The sequence below is a fragment of the Rhinichthys klamathensis genome, unplaced genomic scaffold (genome assembly GCF_029890125.1).
Source record: "Rhinichthys klamathensis goyatoka isolate OS25496 unplaced genomic scaffold, OSU_Roscu_1.1 h1tg000142l_1, whole genome shotgun sequence".
NCBI classification, from domain to species: Eukaryota; Metazoa; Chordata; class Actinopteri; order Cypriniformes; family Leuciscidae; genus Rhinichthys; species Rhinichthys klamathensis.
This window is the reverse complement of record NW_026606677.1, coordinates 372501-393330: the sequence shown is the minus strand read 5'-3', so window position 1 is coordinate 393330 and position 20830 is coordinate 372501. Positions and strand designations below refer to the sequence as shown.

The 20830-nt window shown below is 44.0% G+C and overlaps 2 protein-coding genes across 4 annotated transcripts in view; both read left to right on the top strand.

The window, feature by feature from the left end:
* Positions 1-2540, top strand: part of ptk7b (protein tyrosine kinase 7b) — a 99487-nt gene extending 96947 nt beyond the window's left edge. The window contains exons 19-20 of the mRNA XM_056257743.1: positions 558-736; positions 2333-2540. Coding sequence (XP_056113718.1) covers positions 558-736; positions 2333-2493 — 340 coding nt within the window. The 3' untranslated portion in view covers positions 2494-2540. The remainder of the gene's footprint in view (positions 1-557; positions 737-2332) is intronic.
* Positions 2541-6592: 4052 nt separating this feature from the next.
* The window catches only part of srfb (serum response factor b), a 51920-nt gene continuing 37682 nt past the window's right edge, over positions 6593-20830 (top strand). For 2 of the 3 annotated variants that reach the window (XR_008807695.1, XM_056257734.1), the window contains exons 1-2: positions 6594-7495; positions 15314-15580. Coding sequence is in view for 1 of the 3 variants with exons in the window: in XM_056257734.1 (XP_056113709.1) it covers positions 6944-7495; positions 15314-15580 (819 nt within the window). In the remaining 2 variants the exon portion in view is untranslated. Of the gene's footprint in view, positions 7496-15313; positions 15581-20830 lie in introns of all 3 variants that reach the window. The other variant, XR_008807696.1, reaches the window with a different exon arrangement.

Here is a 20830-nt window from a genome sequence, read left to right as displayed (position 1 = left end):
GATTATGAGCGTTGCGCTCTCTCTCTATTCGCTGTAAGGGGAGTTTAGCGTTTTCCGACGTTTCAGTGTGGAAAACGCTTATGTAGACGGAGAGATTCAGATCTACATATTACAACATTCCAATATATTATCCAACATATGATGAGAACTTCAGTGTTTTTGGCCCTCGGATGCATGTGAACCTGTTGTAGGAGACGCCTGAAACTAATTAATTAGCCTTTAAAATAGTATAAAAGGAAAACTTGAGGTGCTTCTCCTGTGAGATCTGGTGCAAAGCTTCTGGGCATCAGTCTTTACACGCATGAAGAGCGCCATCTAGTGTTGATGTCAGTCAGTCACCGCTGGTCTGGTGTGTGTGTGTGTGTGTGTGTGTGTGTGTGTGTGTGTGTGTGTGCAATGGGTCGGTTTAGGGGTTGGGTTTGTGTAAGGGGACAGAATATACCATTTCTACAGTATGAAAACCATTACGTATATGGAATGTATCCATTTAAATAGCTAAGTAAACGTGTGTGTGTGTGTGTGTGTGTGTGTGTGTGTGTGTGTGTGTGTGTGTGCAGCGAGTACCACCTCTACAGGCAGGCCTGGCTGCCCCTGCGCTGGCTCCCGGCTGAGGCCGTGTTTGACAGCGAGTTCTCCAGTCAGTCAGACGTGTGGGCGTTCGCTGTGCTCATGTGGGAAGTGTTCAGTCTCGGAGAGATGCCGTACCATCAGCTCGATCATCAGCAGCTGCTCGAAGGTGAGCACGTCACATGACCACCGACGTCACATGACCACAGACGTCACATGACCACCAACGTCACATGACCACCGACTCACATGACCACCGACGTCACATGACCACCGACTCACATGACCACCGACTCACATGACCACCGACGTCACATGACCACCGACTCACATGACCACCGACGTCACATGACCACCGACTCACATGACCACAGACGGCAGATATGATCTGCTGTTGATGAATTATGAAGTGTTTACTTTATGGTGTTTATTGTATTATGTTGTAAAATGCATATTTTATCTCCCTCGTCTTTTTGAATGAGCATCTGGAAGTAGTAAAGTATAGACATCATAAAAATTATCAATCAACCTCTAAGTTGTATGTTTTGATATATTAGTTAAAGGGGTCATATAATGGTGCATGCACTTTCACAAGTTGATTGTACTGAAATGTGTGTTGGCAGTGTCTGTACACAACCATCATATAATGATACAAATCCATCCAGTGTTTTTGTTTTAATCTCCTTATATGTTTTCCCCTGCCTCAAATCCAGCCGTTCGACCGTGTGACGTCACTAAAACGGAAGCCCCTCCCACGATTGTTGATTGACAGGAGCGTTTCAACACAGACCCGCCCTCGCTCATGAGGGAGCTGTCAATCATAGTCTGCGCGGACCGGCGCGGTCATTGTTGATATGCTGGAGCTGTCTATGAGCAGAATGGCTCTAAGCGATTGTGGTGTTCTGTTCTTGGGTGTAATAACGAACACAGTCATTTTAATGTTCCTAAATCCGAACCGCTGAAGACGCAGTGGCTGAGTTTGTTTTCGAAGGGAATATTCCCCACGAGCAACGTCAATGCTCTCATGTTTGCGCGAATCATTTCTCACCAGACTGCTTTATAGACGAGGGTCAGTATAAAGCTGGTTTTGCTGAGAAGCTGCTCATGAAAAAAGGGTCGGTACCAGATATTCGTGTTCCTGCTGAACCTCTAGAACAACTGAAGTGAGTGTAACGTTTTATTAAACTTTATATTAATATATTAATCTTTGCAAATCGCTAGCTGCACACTTCACGATGAATGCGGCTAAGGTTTACACTCAGGGTACATTACGGCATGTTTTCTTTGTATGACGTTCTCAATATAATTCATAATCCCACGTTTATACTGAACAACGCGTTATGGTTATTGTGTTATTGTGTTACAAACGGTGTACGCACAGAACAGAGGGGCGGAGTCAGCAAAGCTCATTATCATTTAAAGGCATATGCACTGAAACGGCGTGCTGAAAACAGAGCTGTTTTTGACCAGGTAAAATAACTGTTTTCTTACAATACTAATGAGAATTTTTAATTAAAGTATATTTCAAACTTTTAATTTAGACCCTAAAGAATCATATTAGCTTGTACAAAAATGGCATTATATGACCCCTTTAAGAAACCAATTGCTATATATATATATATATATATATATATATTTTGATTAAAACATTTATTAAAGTCATTTATTTTGAGATTGTAAAGACAGTATTTGTGCAGGTCTTAGCTGTGATTGTACAGTATAAGAGCGAGTCTCGTGTGTGTGTGTGTGTGTGTGTGTGTGTCAGCTCTGCAGGCTGGTCATGTGACCCCGTCTCCTCCTGAAGGCTGTCCGGCTCACGTCTGCACTCTGATGATGCGCTGCTGGGCGTCCAGTCCTAAAGATCGGCCGTCCTTCAGCGAGATCGCTCAGACTCTGGCCCGTGTGCCCGCAGACACTAAAGTCTAGCGCGTCGCATCACTGCAGCCACACACACACACACTTCAGACGCGCTCAGGATCAGGCCTTCACCCGCCTTAAACACACACTTCATCTGTCGTCCGGTCGAAGCTTCTTTCCTCAGGGACGCCAGAAGAGCTTCACGTCAGAACTGTGACCTCTGACCTCTAGACAATCACTGCTCCATCAGGCCACAGATGCAGGAGGAGGAATCAGTGTGTGTGTGTGTGTGTGTGTGTGTGTGAGAGAGATATGTAGTGTTTCCACAGGATGATGTCACATCAGGAAACGCATCGCTAGTGGAGACGGAAATACACACACTGCAAAAAATGATGTTCTTCCTCAGTATTTTTGATCTTTTTTATTTTTTTGTACTTTTTTTGTAATATTTGTTCTTGTTTCAAGCATAAACTCGTGCATTTCTCAGAAAGCAAGACTCGATATCTCCAGTCATGCTTCTTCTCCAGTGAATGCATCTCGATGTAAGAGTGTGTAGTGCTGGAAACAGAGACACTGAGGAAGAGGAGGATCGACTGCGGTGTCATGATGGACGTTTAAGGGGAAAGAGAGATTGTTCGTTACGATAATATGATCTTTATGTTTCTTCGAGGTGCTCACAAGTGACTGTGTTGTTGTAATAAATGAATATGCAATGCCTCAGATTAAGCCATGATTAATCACAGTTTTGTCTTTATGTGTCAGTGTCTGAAAGCCAGCGCTTCAGATGTGATGGAGATCAGCGTGTCCACTAGAGGGCCTCAGGGGTCACCGGACACACGAGCGGGGAGCTGCTTTACCACAGAAGAACACATATAAAACATAATTACGACTTGTCTTTTTATCTCACAATTGCGTGTTATAAAGTCAGAATTGCGAGATATAAACATGCAATTCTGGGAAAAAGTCAGAATTACGAGTTTATTTCTCACAATTCTCACTTTATAACACGCAATTGTGAGATAAAAAGTCGAAATTACCTTTTTATTGTGTATTCTGTGACTGTGGCGGACATATAAAGCTTTCACAACTAAAACTCCAGATAGGTTTTGTCTTTGATTCTGGAAAAGTCATGGGAATTAATATAGCATATATATTTTACTAGTTATGCCAAGCTCTGAGATATTTTATCAGGTAGTTGTGAGCAAACTAAACATGTAATTTAATTAATTAATCTGTCCTGACAGAAGACTGGAAGAGTTCTGTCGATTAGAAAGCGTTTTGAAAACCAATCTATCCATAACTGCAGAAATTACTGTTAGCATTGTGTGTTTAGTGTGTGTTTATTCCCCGTCCCGATAACAGGTCGACTCGGACTGTTACTGATAAAGTGCCTCGGACATGAAGGACTTATTTCTCTGTTTCTCTGGTTTTTTAAAGTGTGTTTTGTAATGGCCGTTAATGCTTTTTTTTTTTTTTTTTTAAGAACTGCTTTTATATAATCGTTTCATATGTATTTTTATGATTGTTGTTTTCAATCGAGTTGTCTGTGCGAGTGTGTTCATTATTGTGGTCTCACACACACCGTGATGTAATGCTGCTCATTAAACAGTTTTTAACAGCCTGGCTGTGTGTGTGTGTGTGTGTGTGTGTGTGTGTGTGTGTGTGTGTGTGTGTGTGTGCTCCAGAGTCCCGGATCTGCTCTCTCTCCGTGTGGGATTGATCACATGATGCAGTTATTATATCAGATGGTGAATCTGGTGATGATTATCAGACACACACTGTGGCGTTTCAACCATAATCACAGAAGACTGATGTTCCAACACGGTATTTCTGGCACTGATTATCCGTGTTTCCTCTGTTACACTAATAATCCTCATCACTACTGTGGGTTCATATATAGGACAGCAGAGGGCGCTGTGTGTGTGTGAGAGAGAGAGAGAGTCGAGAGAGAGAGCGTTTGTGTACGTGTGTGTGTGTGTGTGTGTGTGTGTGTGTGTGTGTGTGTGTGTGAGAGAGAGAGAGAGTGTGTGTGTGTGTGTGTGTGAGAGAGCGCGTTTGTGTACGTGCGTGTGAGAGAGAGAGAGCGTTTGTGTACGTGTGTGTGAGAGAGAGAGAGTGTGTGTGTGTGTGTGTGTGTGTGAGAGCGCGTTTGTTTGTGTACGTGTGTGTGTGAGAGAGAGTGAGTGTGTGTGTGTGAGCGAGAGAGAGTGTGTGTGTGTGCTGGGAATGATGTGTGTGTGCTGGGAATGATGTGTGTGTGTGTGTGTGTGTGTGTGTGTGTGTGTGTGTGTGTGTGTGTGCTGGGAATGATGTGTGTGTGTGCTGGGAATGATGTGTGTATGTGTGTGTGCTGGGAATGATGTGTGTGTGTGTGTGTGTGTGTGTGTGTGTGTGTGTGTGTGTGTGTGTGTGTGTGTGTGTGTGTGTGTGTGTGTGCTGGGAATGATGTGTGTGTGTGCTGGGAATTATGCGTGTGTGTGTGTGCTGGGAATGATGTGTGTGTGTGTGTGTGTGTGTGTGTGCTGGGAATGATGTGTGTGTGTGTGTGTGTGCTGGGAATGATGTGTGTGTGTGCTGGGAATGATGTGTGTGTGTGCTGGGAATGATGTGTGTGTGTGTGCTGGGAATGATGTGTGTGCTGGGAATGATGTGTGTGTGTGCTGGGAATGATGTGTGTGTGTGTGTGTGTGTGTGTGCTGGGAATGATGTGTGTGTGTGCTGGGAATGATGTGTGTGCTGGGAATGATGTGTGTGTGTGCTGGGAATGATGTGTGTGTGTGTGCTGGGAATGATGTGTGTGTGTGCTGGGAATGATGTGTGTGTGTGTGTGTGTGTGTGTGTGTGTGTGTGCTGGGAATGATGTGTGTGTGTGTGTGTGTGTGTGTGTGTGTGCGCTGGGAATGATGTGTGTGTGTGTGTGTGTGTGTGTGTGTGTGTGTGTGTGTGTGTGTGTGTGTGTGTGTGTGTGTGTGTGTGTGTGTGTGTGTGTGTGTGTGTCTGCTGGGAATGATGCGTGTGTATGAACTATTGCCGGTCAGAAGCACATCTCTGCCTCATGAAGGCAATCATACTCTGGAAAATCATTAAAAATGAAAAGTTGACATTTTGACTTTCTGTCTTCGTGTCTCCAGTGCTGAAGGGTTCAGAGCCGCTGAGAAGGAGACGGTGCGTCTGTGTTCAGCTCTGATCAGCAATCATTACATTACTTCATGTCATCTATAAAGCAGTTCTGCAGAAATATCATCATTTTGACTTTATGCCATAATTCTGATTCACAAAAGCATGCTTGTTTATTATGTGACTGAAATGTGCTTCACACACACAACCTGAACCTGATTACATTCACATTCACTATAAAGTTTCTTCAGTGTTTTTAGTGTAACTCAAATATGATGAAAGTCAGTTATGTGTGTTTATGAAGAAATGTTTGTAACATAAAAACTTATATACAATTGACCAAAATACCAAACATTAGGCTATATACAAACTTATATATATGATATGTGTGTTTATGATTGAAATGTTCTTGAACTCTTGGTTTTGTCCTTTAGATCATTCCTGCAGATGAAGAATACAGACAAGCATTTAATTCTAGTATTTTAGAAATATTCTCCTCTCGGTACATCTGAGGCTTCTATAACCGTTTCTATGGGAACCACTGATGCTGGAGTGCCATAAATGCTTGTTGTAGTGCAATTAAATTATTGTTTGGTGTGTGTGTGTGTGTGTGTGTGTGGTTATTCTGCCGCTGCCCCATCTGTGAGATTACTAAGAAATAGAGCGATATTTGCTACTAATAATATTATTAACTATATGCCGGTTTGGTCTTCTGTTTGTGATCTCCCCTTATATCAGTGATTTAGCACACATAGATATCTGACTAAAATAACTTTGATAACGTTTCTAACCTGCATCTATTCATAGAATAATTCAGCAGATGCTCCGCCCTCCACTGTGACGTTTGCAGCGAGCGCAACCGTTTTGGTATTTATGCAAATTGCACAACGCTTTAACCAACCGCGCTCCAGGCCGTCCCCGCACGAGCCAATCGCTGGCCTTGACTATGACTCGCCATATAAGGAGCGAGAACTCCAAAAAAGGAAACAGCGTACTTCTTTATATGGATGCAAGTAGATCGGGCTTGTGCAGATCACTCCGCGTCTGCGCGCAATAAGTGCTTTATGAACCCGCTCAGTGTGATGATTGACAGCTGTCAGTGTTCAGACAATGAGTTAAAGCAGCGGGAAAATATCCCCGTGGAAATGATCGATGATTCCACGCGTTTAAACGGGGGACTAGATGACGCGGCGGAGTAATCGCGGAAGTCTGGTTTTCCTTTTAGAGAACGCGTGGAGTTCCAGGTGAAGCGGGAGAGAGAGTGGGAGTGAAGCGGGGAGAGGGTGCTCAGGTTTAGCATCACTTTTCAAAGTTTCGCGCAGTTTGTATGAGCGACTCACTCTCACACTGACAGTCGCTCAAGCGCTCCGCTGCCGTTAAACGGATCGTTCTCTTCGGTTATATGATGTTATCCAGTCAGACTGGAGCGGCTCTGAGTGGAACCGGGTCAGCGGCGGGGAAGAGTGCGGGTCACGGCGCGGTGGTGATCGGACCCGGGGTTCGGACCGGGCTCGTCCGCTCCTCTCCGGTAGGGATGCTCGGGGGAACCGGAGCCCAGCGAGGCGGCGTACGACCGGGGATCGCAACCGGACTCGGGCCGCTACAAGCCGCAGGGATGGTGGGAGGTTTGAGATTCGATCCGGATAAACAGGGGTTGTGCAGCGGGTCCGACGCGGACTCCGACTCGGGCGATGAGGACGAGCCCGTGGGGTCAGTCACGGACGGCCGGAGGGGAACCGGAGTCAAGCGGGAGAGAGCCGAGATGGAGGCCGTGATGGAGGCGCGGGAGGCCGGCTTGCCCTCGCCGGGGTTCGGGGTGCTTGCCGGTGGAGTGGCCGGAGCCAAACCGGGCAAGAAGACCCGAGGCAGAGTCAAGATAAAAATGGAGTTTATAGACAACAAACTGCGGAGGTACACCACCTTCAGCAAGAGGAAGACGGGCATCATGAAGAAGGTGGGAAACTTTATAAGAACATCATTCAAATTCCATCCAAGGTTATTATTCGTATAGCGCTTTTCACACTGTTTCAGAGAAAGCTTGTTGTGATTTTACAATAAGGGTAGTTTTCTGTTATCAGCCAGAAATGAGTGTTAAAGTCAGTGGAACGATCATGAAACTGAAGGGTTGCAGGTTCGAGTCCTGCTAGTGTTCTTGAGCAACTGTGTCCAGATCAACACAGGAGGATTGACCATGGCAACAAAAACTTGCACATTTTAACAAACATAAGATACAAAAACAGACAAGCCTTCAGACAATAAAGTTATGGTTCAATAGTCAACAAGAAAAATAATATAAAGAAGCCTGATTTATCTATTGAAAATTATTTGCCAAGAGAAAAGAAAAAAACTGGGGCTCAAAAAATGAATAAAAGCATATTATGTATGAATATTAAACATGAGACAAACTCTAGATGTTTTTATATCTTTCTTATTTACAGACATTGAAATTATATTTAAGTACAAATTCAATTATTGTTTGAAGATGTCAAAGCGGGGTTTACTTTTTGTATATTTACATTTATGTATATACAACTTTCCAATAAATAATACAAAAACTTGCTTTAATCAGATTCTTGTCATTAATATTAATGGATAATTAGTCATGCACATAATGTATAATCATAAAACTAACAGTTGTTTCTCCTAGACAGCAGTGAGATAAAATCTGGAGGCTTTTAAGGGATAGTTCACCCAAAAATGAAAATGATCACATAATTTACTCTCCCTCAAGCCATGCTAGGTGTTTATGACTTTCTGTTTTCAGACGAACACAATCAGAGTTATATTAACAATATCCTGGCTCTGACGAGACGAGATTTTGAAGCCCAAAAAGTGCATCCCTCCTTCATAACAGTAATCCATACGCACCCAGGGGTTAGTAAAGGCCTTCTGAAGCCAAGAAAATATCCATATTTACTTTTTTACTAACTATAATCACTAGCTTCTGATAACATAGCGGCCGAGCGCGAGTCTAGTTCCGGCGGAAGAGTGACCTCTGACCTTTGACCTGACACATGACGAGTGACCTCTGACCCGACGCATGAATATGGATATATGGATTTTTTTTTAATTGGCATCAAAAACTCCGGCTCCAGTAACTCCCATTATAAAGCATGGAAGAGCCAGGACATGTTTACTATAACTCTGACTGTGTTCGTCTGGAAGAAGAGTGTCAGTGAATATTGACTTTATTCTTCTCGTCTGCGGTCCGTGTCGCGGCTCTGAACTCAGCGGCTCGTCGGACCTGTCGAGGGATTGCAGGAGTAAAGGAGAGTGTGTGTGTGTGTGTGTGTGGGTCTCGTTCTCTGTAGTGTCACATGTCTTGTCCTTCAGTAGATGATCTGAAGTCACAACAGACTGAGCTTTAAATAGATCCGGCGACTGACATTCTCTATTACAGAGCAGCAGCTCCACAAGCCGGCGAATCCTGACCCGCAAACACTCGGATCCGCTCGGAAGAGGCCGAGAAGCGCAGGAGCAGATCAAGCCGAGTCAGCTTAGTGTTTCAGAGCAGCTTTACACAGATAACAGGACAATAATGCAACAAAGTGTGTTTCCAGAAGAGAATAGAGTCAGTCCAGCTTAAAGGGATAGTTCACTTTGAAATAAATTTTTGTTATGTTTTAGCTTACCTCAAGGGCATCCAAGATGTAGGTGTCTTTGTTTCCGCAGTAGTTTCAATTTTGATATTTTTAGGTCAAGCCGTTCTTGTCTGTCAGTCATATAATGCAGGTCTATGGTCACCACCTCAAAGAGCAGCACAGAGAAGTCCAAATTAAACATGATTTAATGACTCGTAAATGTACACATTGCTGGCCTAAGACACGAAACGAGCGGTTTGTGTGAGAAAACCAACAGTATTTATATCGTTTTTACCTCTTGTAAACACAGCCACGTCCAAGTGATCTGAGGGCGCCGGCGCTTCGGTCTGGAAGTGATCTCTCGCACGTGTACGTCACTCATTGTTTACACAGAACAGAGATTGTAGGTAAGACGGCTAATTAAAAGGGTACTAATTTGCGCTTATCCGGGATGTTTAAACCGTCGTAACAGAAAACAATTCCCAAAAAATACAAAATAAAACAATTGTATGAGTGACGTACACGCGCGAGAGATCACTTCCAGCGCAGACCGAAGCGCCGGCGCCCTCAGATCACTTGGACGTGGCTGTGTTTGCAAGAGGTAAAAACGATATAAATACTGTTGGTTTTCTCACACAAACCGCTCGTTTCGTGTCTTAGCCCAGCAATGTGTACTTTTACGAGTCATTAAATCATGTTTAATTTGGACTTCTCTGTGCTGCTCTTTGAGGTGGTGACCATAGACCTGCATTATATGACTGACAGACAAGAACGGCTTGACCTAAAAATATCAAAATTGAAAATACTGCGGAAACAAAGACACCTACATCTTGGATGCCCTTGAGGTAAGCTAAAACATAACAAAAATTTATTTCAAAGTGAACTATCCCTTTAAGCCAGTTCAGTGATGGCTAATTTATGTGGTAAATTTTAGTTCATTTATATATATATATATATATATAGCCGCTCTGGAGAAAACCGTGATGTCATCGTCCAGCTCAGTTCAGTTCTCATATAATGCTGTCAATGCAGGAGATCAATAATATTGCTGGATATTCAATTAAATGTCCCCAACTAAGACGAAAGCCAAAGGAGACAAAGGCGCCAGTGCCCAGATCAAGCCCTTAAAGCGAAAGCTCACCATAAAATCCTCTTTTGCTCACCTTTATGTCAGTCCAAATGTGTTTTTAAATGCACAAAATAAATGCTTCAGTTCTACATGAAAAGCAAGAACCGATGCACTTGTAATGCGAAGCGCGTGCTTATGATGAAAGCGTCTGCCAAATGCACAGATGTAATTATTGTGTAAAGTTAGTTTTGTGTGCATCTCTATTATCAGGCATTAATTCCTGGTTAAATCACAGTTTTCTGCAAAAGGCGAGTGAATGAAGCCGTAAACGTCTGACAAATGTGCTTTCTCCCTCACACACACACACACACACACACACACACGTGTTAGCAGAAGTATAGCTGTAGTTGAGGTATCTGTGGTGTGTGAGACTCGACAGCTGAGCAAACGCAGACGTGACGAGATCACCAGAACTCCTCCAGCTGCTCCTCACGACAGATCCACGCGTCACACTCTGGAAAACCCTGGAGTGTGTGTGTGTGTGTGTGTGTGAAGGCTGTAATATCCTCATTATTTAACAGTAAAAAGCTTTTATTGTCTTTCTTTGCACACGTCGTACATTGAAATTAGAAGGTGCTTTATGAAAGACATACGTAACATATAACAACAACAAAATAGTATATAATGAGACCAAAACATGCATGGTCTTTTGTAGCTTGAATGTGTGTTTTCAAGTTATTTTAGTGGTTCCATAAAGTTGCAGACTGGTTTATTATATTATTAGGGTCGAGGTGTTTAGCACCTGTTGTTATTGTTAGTGTTCTTATTATTCTTCCCTATTTTCCTTGAGTTAGTTGAACATATTGGTCATTTTCAATCTTGTCGTAAAATGCTGTGTTTTATAAACACGTCTGTGTATCGTTACGAAACTGTGTGTGTGAGTTAGTCTCGCTGCACTTCGCTAGTTTTAATAATAAACAAGTTAAAACGAGGAATCTGTCCGTGCATTGAGACGAGGTAGCCGTATTAAACACACACTGAAACTAAATGACTGATTAAAGCCGTTTCTCCTGTGTGTGTTCTATATCTGATGATGTATTGTGATGATGGACTGGACCCAGTGTGTCGGCCCTCATTAAAGCTGTGGTGTGCTGGTTCTCCTCATGATATTCTCCTTCAGCTCTGTCACTCTCACACTGACGCGTCTCTATTATTAGAGGCTTATCTCACATAGTTTCGCTGCGTCTCCTCCACCGTACGTCTGAGCGGACGCTCGTCTGGACCTGAGAGACTGTGTGTTCGTAAACACTGATGAGAAGCGAGTCTCAGAAACATGCCTTCAGCTTCAGTCTCCGCAGAGAAACACTTCACCAGAAGCAGCGCTCGAGTCTTTATCCCATCTGAATATATTTGATGAAGTTTGTGTTAGGGATGCACTGATATGAACTTTTTTTTTTTTACTGGATAAGAAGCAAAATGAAGATATTAAGTGTTGTTTACTGAAAAAAAAAAATCAAACTTAATTCAAAAGGAAAAACATGATTATTTTCTTCACTGGCAGATAATTGTTCTTGTTTTAAACACAAACTCACTTCAATTTTAGACACTTGTCCGTAAACAAGACTTAATATCTTCAGTAATTCTGCTTCTTCTCCAGTAAATGTCTGGATGTGAGAGTGTTTAGATGTTTGAGCTGGAGAACGAGACAGAAACACTGAGGAGGAGGAAGATGGGACGCACCGATATTAACATTTTGGCCGATAATCTTTATATTTGAAAGCCGATAACCGATATATTGGCCGATAAATCTAAATCCAATTTTTATATGATTTTTGAGAGCCTGATTACAAACACACAAGTCTCACCATTAACAGCCCCGTCCCACACACACATTTATGATGTTCTCATGATAGTGTTATGAAGCCGATATGACAGACTTGTTGCTCTGAACTGTATTTTCCTGTATTATCGATACCGATATGCTGGCTGATGTACCGTGCGTTCCTAGTTTGCGTCTTGGTTTTGACTGAACGGTGTACTGTAATAAAGCTGATGCTCTGAGTGTTTTGCTGATATCTTGACGTTGTGTTTTCTCTCTCTCTGAGGGCGTACGAGCTCCGCATATTTCATAAAATAAACCAACTCTTTTTTCTTTTTTTCGGAGCTTCCTCTGTTTCTCTGACTAATAAATAAATACCACTTTATTTCAGTGTGATTAATGTGCAATCTTGACACAAATTAATTAATTATGATCAATGTATCAATTTTTATTGTAAACCGGTGTTAAAGCATCTATGCTTGGGTTTTACATCTTTAGGTAAACAACAGTAATGTCAGCAAACGGCCGCTTTTATCATGTTCGGTTCGCGATCTCGCCGTTTCCAGTGATTTCTTTCTGATTAGTTTTCTAATGAAACTTCCATTTGTTGGTGAAATGATGTGTGTGTGTGTGTGTGTGTGTGTGTGTGTGTGTGTGTGTGTGACGTTGATCCAGAGAGCCATGTTTTAGTGAAGCGCTGCAGAGAGAATTCCAGTTCGCATGGATGAAGCAATAAAACAAAATTCTGTATTATACATTTTAAGGCCAGACAGTAATTTGTTGAGGTCAATTTGTAAAGAGAGACACATGCCTGCACACATATATATATTCAAACACAATATCTATAGACTGAACACATGATACGCATGTGCGCCGTCAGCGTTTACACAGATTCACGTTTTTAAAGTTTAAGCACTGCTGTGTGCGGATGAACAGCAGAACACATTAAAGTTTCTGTCTTCAGTAGAGCGGTGTCGTGTTAGCGGCCGCTAAGTTAATCACTAATGATCTTTACAACGGAAGTGAATCAATCAAAACTAACTTTAGCTGGACAATAACTTTATTCTAGAGCTGCTGTAAAGCCTAAACACTCTCTGTGACTGTAATCTCCTGTTATCACTGTAAAGCTGCTGTGAAACACTCTGTGCTGTTACAGCGCTGGATAGATGAAGAAGACTGACTAGACTAGACTAGACTTGACTAGACTAGACTAGACTAGACTAGACTAGACTAGACTAGACTTGACCAGACTTGACTAGACTAGACTAGACTAGACTTGACTTGACTTGACTTGACTAGACTTGACTTGACTAGACTTGACTTGACTTGACTAGACTTGACTAGACTAGACTAGACTAGACTTGACTAGACTAGACTAGACTAGACTTGACTTGACTAGACTTGACTTGACTTGACTAGACTTGACTTGACTAGACTAGACTTGACTTGACTAGACTAGACTTGACTAGACTAGACTTGACTTGACTTGACTAGACTTGACTTGACTAGACTAGACTAGACTTGACCAGTGATGGGAATAACGGCGTTATAAATAAACGGCGTTACTAACGGCGTTATCTTTTTCAGTAACGAGTAATCAAACGAATTACTGTTTCCCCCGTTACAACGCAGTTACCGTTACTGACAAAAAAATGTGGCGTTACTATAATTGAACTCACTGAAGCGGCTTTCATCCGAGTAGGCTCTCTCTCCGCCATAGGACCTGCAAAGTTTTTTTCTCTGGTGTGTGTGTGTGTGTGTTTATGAGGCGCCGGAGTGGACAAAAGCGAAGCGATTGGCGCGAGCGCGCTCAATGCGCGAGAGAGACCGAATGTGTCCGAGAGCGCGCTCAACAGTTGCGCAAGAGAGACCGAGGGTGTCCGAGCATTATATAGTTTGTTTATAAATAAATGACACATATCTGCAACGTTAATTAATTTACATGGTTATACAAATAAAATCTAAAAAATTACCGTCAGGTAACGTTCTGTTTAGGTTATAAAATAAACCCGAAAATAACCTGCAGGGAACATTCACAGAAAACATCTTTGTTTGACCGGTTGTAAACACGTGCGACAAACATGTCTAGAATTTGGCTTAAATAATCTCTGATGATGACGTTCGCTATAGGTTATAAAAATAAACCCCCAAAATATTATATTTTAGTATTATATTTTTTTTGGTAAATTGTTCAGTATTATATTGAGAGAGCACTTGTTAAACTGTTTACTTTTGTTAGGAAGAAAATACTCAGGCTACAGTATGTCTACTAGTTGTGAAGTTGTGTAACAGTTTTATCATTTTAATATGCCCAAAGAGTATGTATATTTTTTATTATTATTTATTCATTTTTGGTACATTTCTTAAGAAGCATAATTTATTTTTAAACTTATTTGTTGGCCAGTTGGGGTCTGTGCGATATTAAGTAAACCATCTATAATGTTTTATTGTTCTACTATAGTAATGCTAATATTTAGAATAATATATTGAATTTAATAGGCGTCTCTCACATTGTCCCACAGCAACATTAAAATAGAATAAATTATTATTATAAAACATTGAACACTAATCTACACTATTAAGTGTCCATTTCATTAATTTAACATATTTAATACTGGGGGCATCCAAATTATTTGACATAGGCCTATTTGATTTTTTTTTTTTTTTTTAAGTAACGCAATAGTTACTTTCTCTGGTAATTAGTTACTTTTATAATGATGTAACTCAGTTCCTAACTCAGTTACTATTTGTGAGAAGTAACTAGTAACTATAACTAATTACTTTTTTTAAGTAACATGCTCAACACTGGACTTGACTAGACTTGACTAGACTTGACTTGACTAGACTTGACTTGACTAGACTTGACTAGACTAGACTTGACTAGACTAGACTTGACTAGACTTGACTTGACTAGACTAGACTTGACTAGACTTGACTAGACTTGACTTGACTAGACTTGACTAGACTTGACTAGACTTGACTTGACTTGACTAGACTTGACTAGACTTGACTAGACTTGACTAGACTTGACTAGACTAGACTTGACTAGACTAAACTAGACTAGACTTGACTAGACTTGACTTGACTTGACTAGACTAGACTAGACTAGACTTGACTAGACTAGACTTGACTAGACTTGACTTGACTTGACTAGACTAGACTTGACTAGACTTGACTTGACTTGACTTGACTAGACTAGACTAGACTAGACTTGACTTGACTTGACCGAGCTCCAGGCCGGACGGTGGAAACACTGCTATTTTTTTGCTGATCTCTCTCTCTCTCTCTCTCTCTCTCTCTCAGGCGTACGAGCTCTCCACGCTCACAGGAACTCAAGTCCTGCTGTTGGTGGCGAGCGAGACAGGTCACGTCTACACGTTCGCCACACGTAAACTCCAGCCCATGATCACCAGCGAGACGGGCAAAGCTCTGATCCAAACCTGTCTGAACTCTCCCGACTCCCCGCCGCGCTCCGACCCGTCCACGGACCAGCGCATGAGCGCCACGGGCTTCGAGGAGACCGACCTCACGTACCAGGTGTCCGAGTCCGAGTGCCTGGGAGAAACCAAGGTCAGGTCTTATTCTTAAAGTGCTGAGAATCAGGATGCAAAAATGATATCTGTTGTAGTTCCCATTCACTTTTGCTTCTGGAAACCCTAGAGATGTGAAAGTGCCGATATCGAGACGTTTTAGCACTGATAATTAACCCTTAAAGGGGCGGTTGATTATGATTTCACTGTAGTGAGTGTGTGATGTTGCTGTTTGAGCGTAAACAACATCTGCAGAGTTACGACTCAAAGCTCAAAGCAAAGGGAGAGATTTGCTTTTACAGAAAACGCTTTTTAAGGACTACAACACACGGCTGGTAGAACTACACGAGCTTCCTCCCGGGTTAGGGACATCACCAACCCTAAGATTTACATAACCCCGCCCCCGGAACACGATTTATAGATTATTAAGACAGAATATTCTAATCAATGACTAGAAGAGAACTACACATAAGCTCTTCTACTAACCAGTCAGAAATGTCGTCTACATGTTGTCGCTTCTTCTTGAGTCTCTCCATCTTTATCTGACTCCGGTTTGAACATAAAAGGCTGAAAGTTTTTGAGATTTTCAGTGCGTAATCAAGCTACTAAGAACACGAGCTGTTGAAGCTCCGCCCCCTCTGCCGGGAGCTGCGGCTCATTTGCATTTAAAGGGACAGACACAAAAATGGTGTGTTTTTGCTCCCCCTCAAAAAGTGACAACTTTAACATGCTATATAAAAATATCTGTGGGGTATTTTGAGCTAAAGCTTCACACTCTGGGGACACTCTTATTTTACATCTTGTTAAAAGGGCATTAAACCACCGCTTTAAGAGTCTGGGAGAAGCCAAGGTGAGGTCAGCACTGAGATCTTAAAATAATGAGAGAAACTGCCAGATGATCCAATCAAACTCACTGTGTGTTCACACCGGACGCGAATAGCGCGTCAAATTCGCGTCTACCGCGCCTAGTCTACCGCGCCACTTGGTGTTAATTCGCGCGTCAAGAGTGAAACTGACGCGCGTAAAAACAAAAGTTTGAAGCGAAATTTACGCGTGTCGGATTCGAAACCCGTTGGCGGCCATCTTTTTTATTTTGATCGAGCATTCATCGGGAGAGTCACCTCTCTGTATTTGCTCTGGAGAGCAGAACAGCGGCGTAGGGGTCATCGTTGCCGTATTTGTGTCCACCAGACCCTTCAGGGGCGAACCCAAAATGTTTTGCATTGACTTAACATTGAAATGACTCGCGCCCGACGCGCTATTCGCTTCCGGTGTGAACGCACCATTAGAGCTTCATGAAGAGATTTGCATATTAATGAGCTTTAATGCACATTAATGTTTGTCTGGTTGTACCGCAACTTGATTTGGCTTCGTGAAAACTTTGACCTGTGGGAAAGTGCTGGATATCTGTCATTTTAGGACAAAACGTGATATTATCATTTATTTTTGAATAGTATAAATGGTTTTCAATGAGCGTTGGTCATTTATTTAATAATATGTTCATTTACTTATTTATTTGGTTATTTAAAGTCCCCTTGTGGTGAAACTCCAGCGTTTAATGTTGTTTATGTGTCTATGTGGTGTTTTTAATCTGCTTTAAGACACACGTGTGTAAGTTCATAAGTCGACAGCATTGCTGAGTATTTCCTCCTTAAAACTGCAGTGAACCAAAGACAGTCTCAAAAACACGGTTTGAAATCGCTGGTGTTTCTGACGTCACAAACGAGCTTGTAACCAATCAGATCAACGTGTGATCGTCAACCAGTGGATCTCTGAGCTGAGGGAGTGAGTGGAGGCGGGGCTCATTTGCATATTCGTAGAACCGCATAAACTAAATGAGGCGAGGGTGTCGAGTTACATTCAAGATATTCTAAGGCATGAAGATTTTTATTTTTCAAGAAAAACGTTTAAATATGTAATTTTGGTGATCAAAGACGAGTTTGAAGGGATAAAATGATTGACTACAGGGACTTTAAGACGCTCATATTTTATGAATCTATGAAACTCTCAAGTTGCTCCAAAATCCACACGCTGAAGAGTTATTGCTGCCATATTAAAGGCTAGAGTGTTTCGTTCCTCCGTCTGCGCCGAGCGTTTGTTCTTCCCCCTGCTCTGGCTCAGGCTGTACCGTGTTTACTGGCGTGATCCCCCTCCTCTCACACACACACAGCGAGTATAAATAGTGCTGCACTTACGACCTTCACTCTGTAGTCTGCTGACTTCACCCGGGCAGAAATGAATCACTGGTAAGTGCGTTACACTCCTCTTCTACTCTCCTCAGATGAAGCGCGCGCAGCGTCAGCGTCTGCAGACCGCACTCGTATTTACGTGTCTGTGGGAGTCCTGCTCCCGGCTCATCGCTCATCGCTCATCGCTCATCGCTCATCGCTCATCGCTCATCCCTCATCGCTCATCCCTCATCGCTCATCGCTCATGCTCATCGCTCATCACTCATCGCTCATCGCTCATGCTCATCGCTCATCGCTCATCGCTCATCGCTCATCCCTCATCGCTCATCGCTCATGCTCATCGCTCATCGCTCATCGCTCATCGCTCATCGCTCATCGCTCATCGCTCATGCTCATCGCTCATCGCTCATCACTCATCGCTCATCGCTCATGCTCATCGCTCATCGCTCATCGCTCATCGCTCATCGCTCATGCTCATCGCTCATCGCTCATCGCTCATCGCTCATCGCTCATCGCTCATCGCTCATGCTCATCGCTCATCGCTCATCGCTCATCGCTCATCGCTCATCGCTCATCGCTCATCGCTCATCGCTCATCGCTCATCGCTCATCGCTCATCGCTCATCGCTCATGCTCATCGCTCATCGCTCATCGCTCATGCTCATCGCTCATCGCTCATCGCTCATCGCTCATCGCTCATGCTCATCGCTCATCGCTCATGCTCATCGCTCATGCTCATCGCTCATCCTCATGCTCATGCTCATCGCTCATCGCTCATCGCTCATCGCTCATGCTCATCGCTCATCGCTCATGCTCATCGCTCATGCTCATGCTCATCGCTCATCGCTCATCGCTCATCGCTCATGCTCATCGCTCATGCTCATCGCTCATCGCTCATCGCTCATGCTCATCGCTCATGCTCATGCTCATCGCTCATCGCTCATGCTCATCGCTCATGCTCATCGCTCATCGCTCATCGCTCATGCTCATCGCTCATGCTCATGCTCATCGCTCATGCTCATCGCTCATCACTCATGCTCATCACTCATGCTCATCGCTCATCGCTCATGCTCATCGCTCATGCTCATCGCTCATCGCTCATCGCTCATGCTCATCGCTCATCACTCATGCTCATGCTCATCGCTCATCGCTCATGCTCATCGCTCATCGCTCATGCTCATCGCTCATCGCTCATCGCTCATGCTCATCGCTCATGCTCATCGCTCATCGCTCATGCTCATCGCTCATCGCTCATCGCTCATCGCTCATCGCTCATGCTCATCGCTCATGCTCATCGCTCATGCTCATCGCTCATCGCTCATGCTCATCGCTCATGCTCATGCTCATCGCTCATGCTCATCGCTCATCACTCATGCTCATCGCTCATCGCTCATGCTCATCGCTCATCACTCATGCTCATCGCTCATCGCTCATCGCTCATCGCTCATGCTCATCGCTCATCGCTCATGCTCATCGCTCATCGCTCATGCTCATCGCTCATCGCTCATCGCTCATGCTCATCGCTCATCGCTCATGCTCATGCTCATCGCTCATCGCTCATGCTCATCGCTCATCGCTCATCGCTCATGCTCATCGCTCATGCTCATCGCTCATCGCTCATGCTCATCGCTCATGCTCATCGCTCATGCTCATCGCTCATCGCTCATGCTCATCGCTCATCGCTCATGCTCATCGCTCATGCTCATCGCTCATCGCTCATCGCTCATGCTCATCGCTCATCGCTCATGCTCATCGCTCATCGCTCATGCTCATGCTCATCGCTCATCACTCATGCTCATGCTCATCGCTCATCGCTCATGCTCATCGCTCATCGCTCATGCTCATCGCTCATCGCTCATCGCTCATGCTCATCGCTCATCGCTCATCGCTCATCGCTCATGCTCATCGCTCATCGCTCATCGCTCATGCTCATCGCTCATGCTCATCGCTCATCGCTCATGCTCATCGCTCATCGCTCATCGCTCATCGCTCATCGCTCATCGCTCATCGCTCATCACTCATCGCTCATCGCTCATGCTCATCGCTCATCGCTCATGCTCATCGCTCATCACTCATGCTCATGCTCATCGCTCATCGCTCATGCTCATCGCTCATCGCTCATGCTCATCGCTCATCGCTCATCGCTCATGCTCATCGCTCATCGCTCATCGCTCATCGCTCATGCTCATCGCTCATCGCTCATCGCTCATGCTCATCGCTCATGCTCATCGCTCATCGCTCATGCTCATCGCTCATCGCTCATCGCTCATCGCTCATCGCTCATCGCTCATCACTCATGCTCATCGCTCATGCTCATCGCTCATCGCTCATGCTCATCGCTCATCGCTCATCGCTCATCACTCATGCTCATCGCTCATCACTCATGCTCATGCTCGCTCATCACTCATCGCTCATCGCTCATGCTCATCGCTCATCGCTCATGCTCATCGCTCATCGCTCATGCTCATCGCTCATCGCTCATGCTCATCGCTCATCGCTCATCGCTCATCGCTCATGCTCATGCTCATCGCTCATCGCTCATCGCTCATGCTCATGCTCATCGCTCATCGCTCATCGCTCATCCCTCATGCTCATGCTCATCGCTCATGCTCATCGCTCATCGCTCATCGCTCATGCTCATGCTCATCGCTCATGCTCATCGCTCATCGCTCATCGCTCATCGCTCATCGCTCATGCTCATCGCTCATCGCTCATCGCTCATCGCTCATCGCTCATCGCTCATGCTCATCGCTCATCGCTCATCGCTCATCGCTCATCGCTCATGCTCATCGCTCATCGCTCATCGCTCATCGCTCACCGCTCACCGCTCACCGCTCATCGCTCATCGCTCATCACTCATCGCTCATCACCACTGCGGCTGGCTAACACTAATGAGAATTTTCGAATATTCATTGAATAAAAAAAAAATGGCGGAAAAAGGTTCAAACTTGCACATCAGTCTGAGATGAGTGTGTGTATTCATCAGCTGAAACACTGTCAACAGAAAGCGCTCAATGTGTGTGTGTGAGAGAGAGAGAGAGAGTGTGTGTGTGTGTGAGTGTGTGAGTGAGCGTGTGTGTGAGAGAGAGTGTGTGAGTGAGT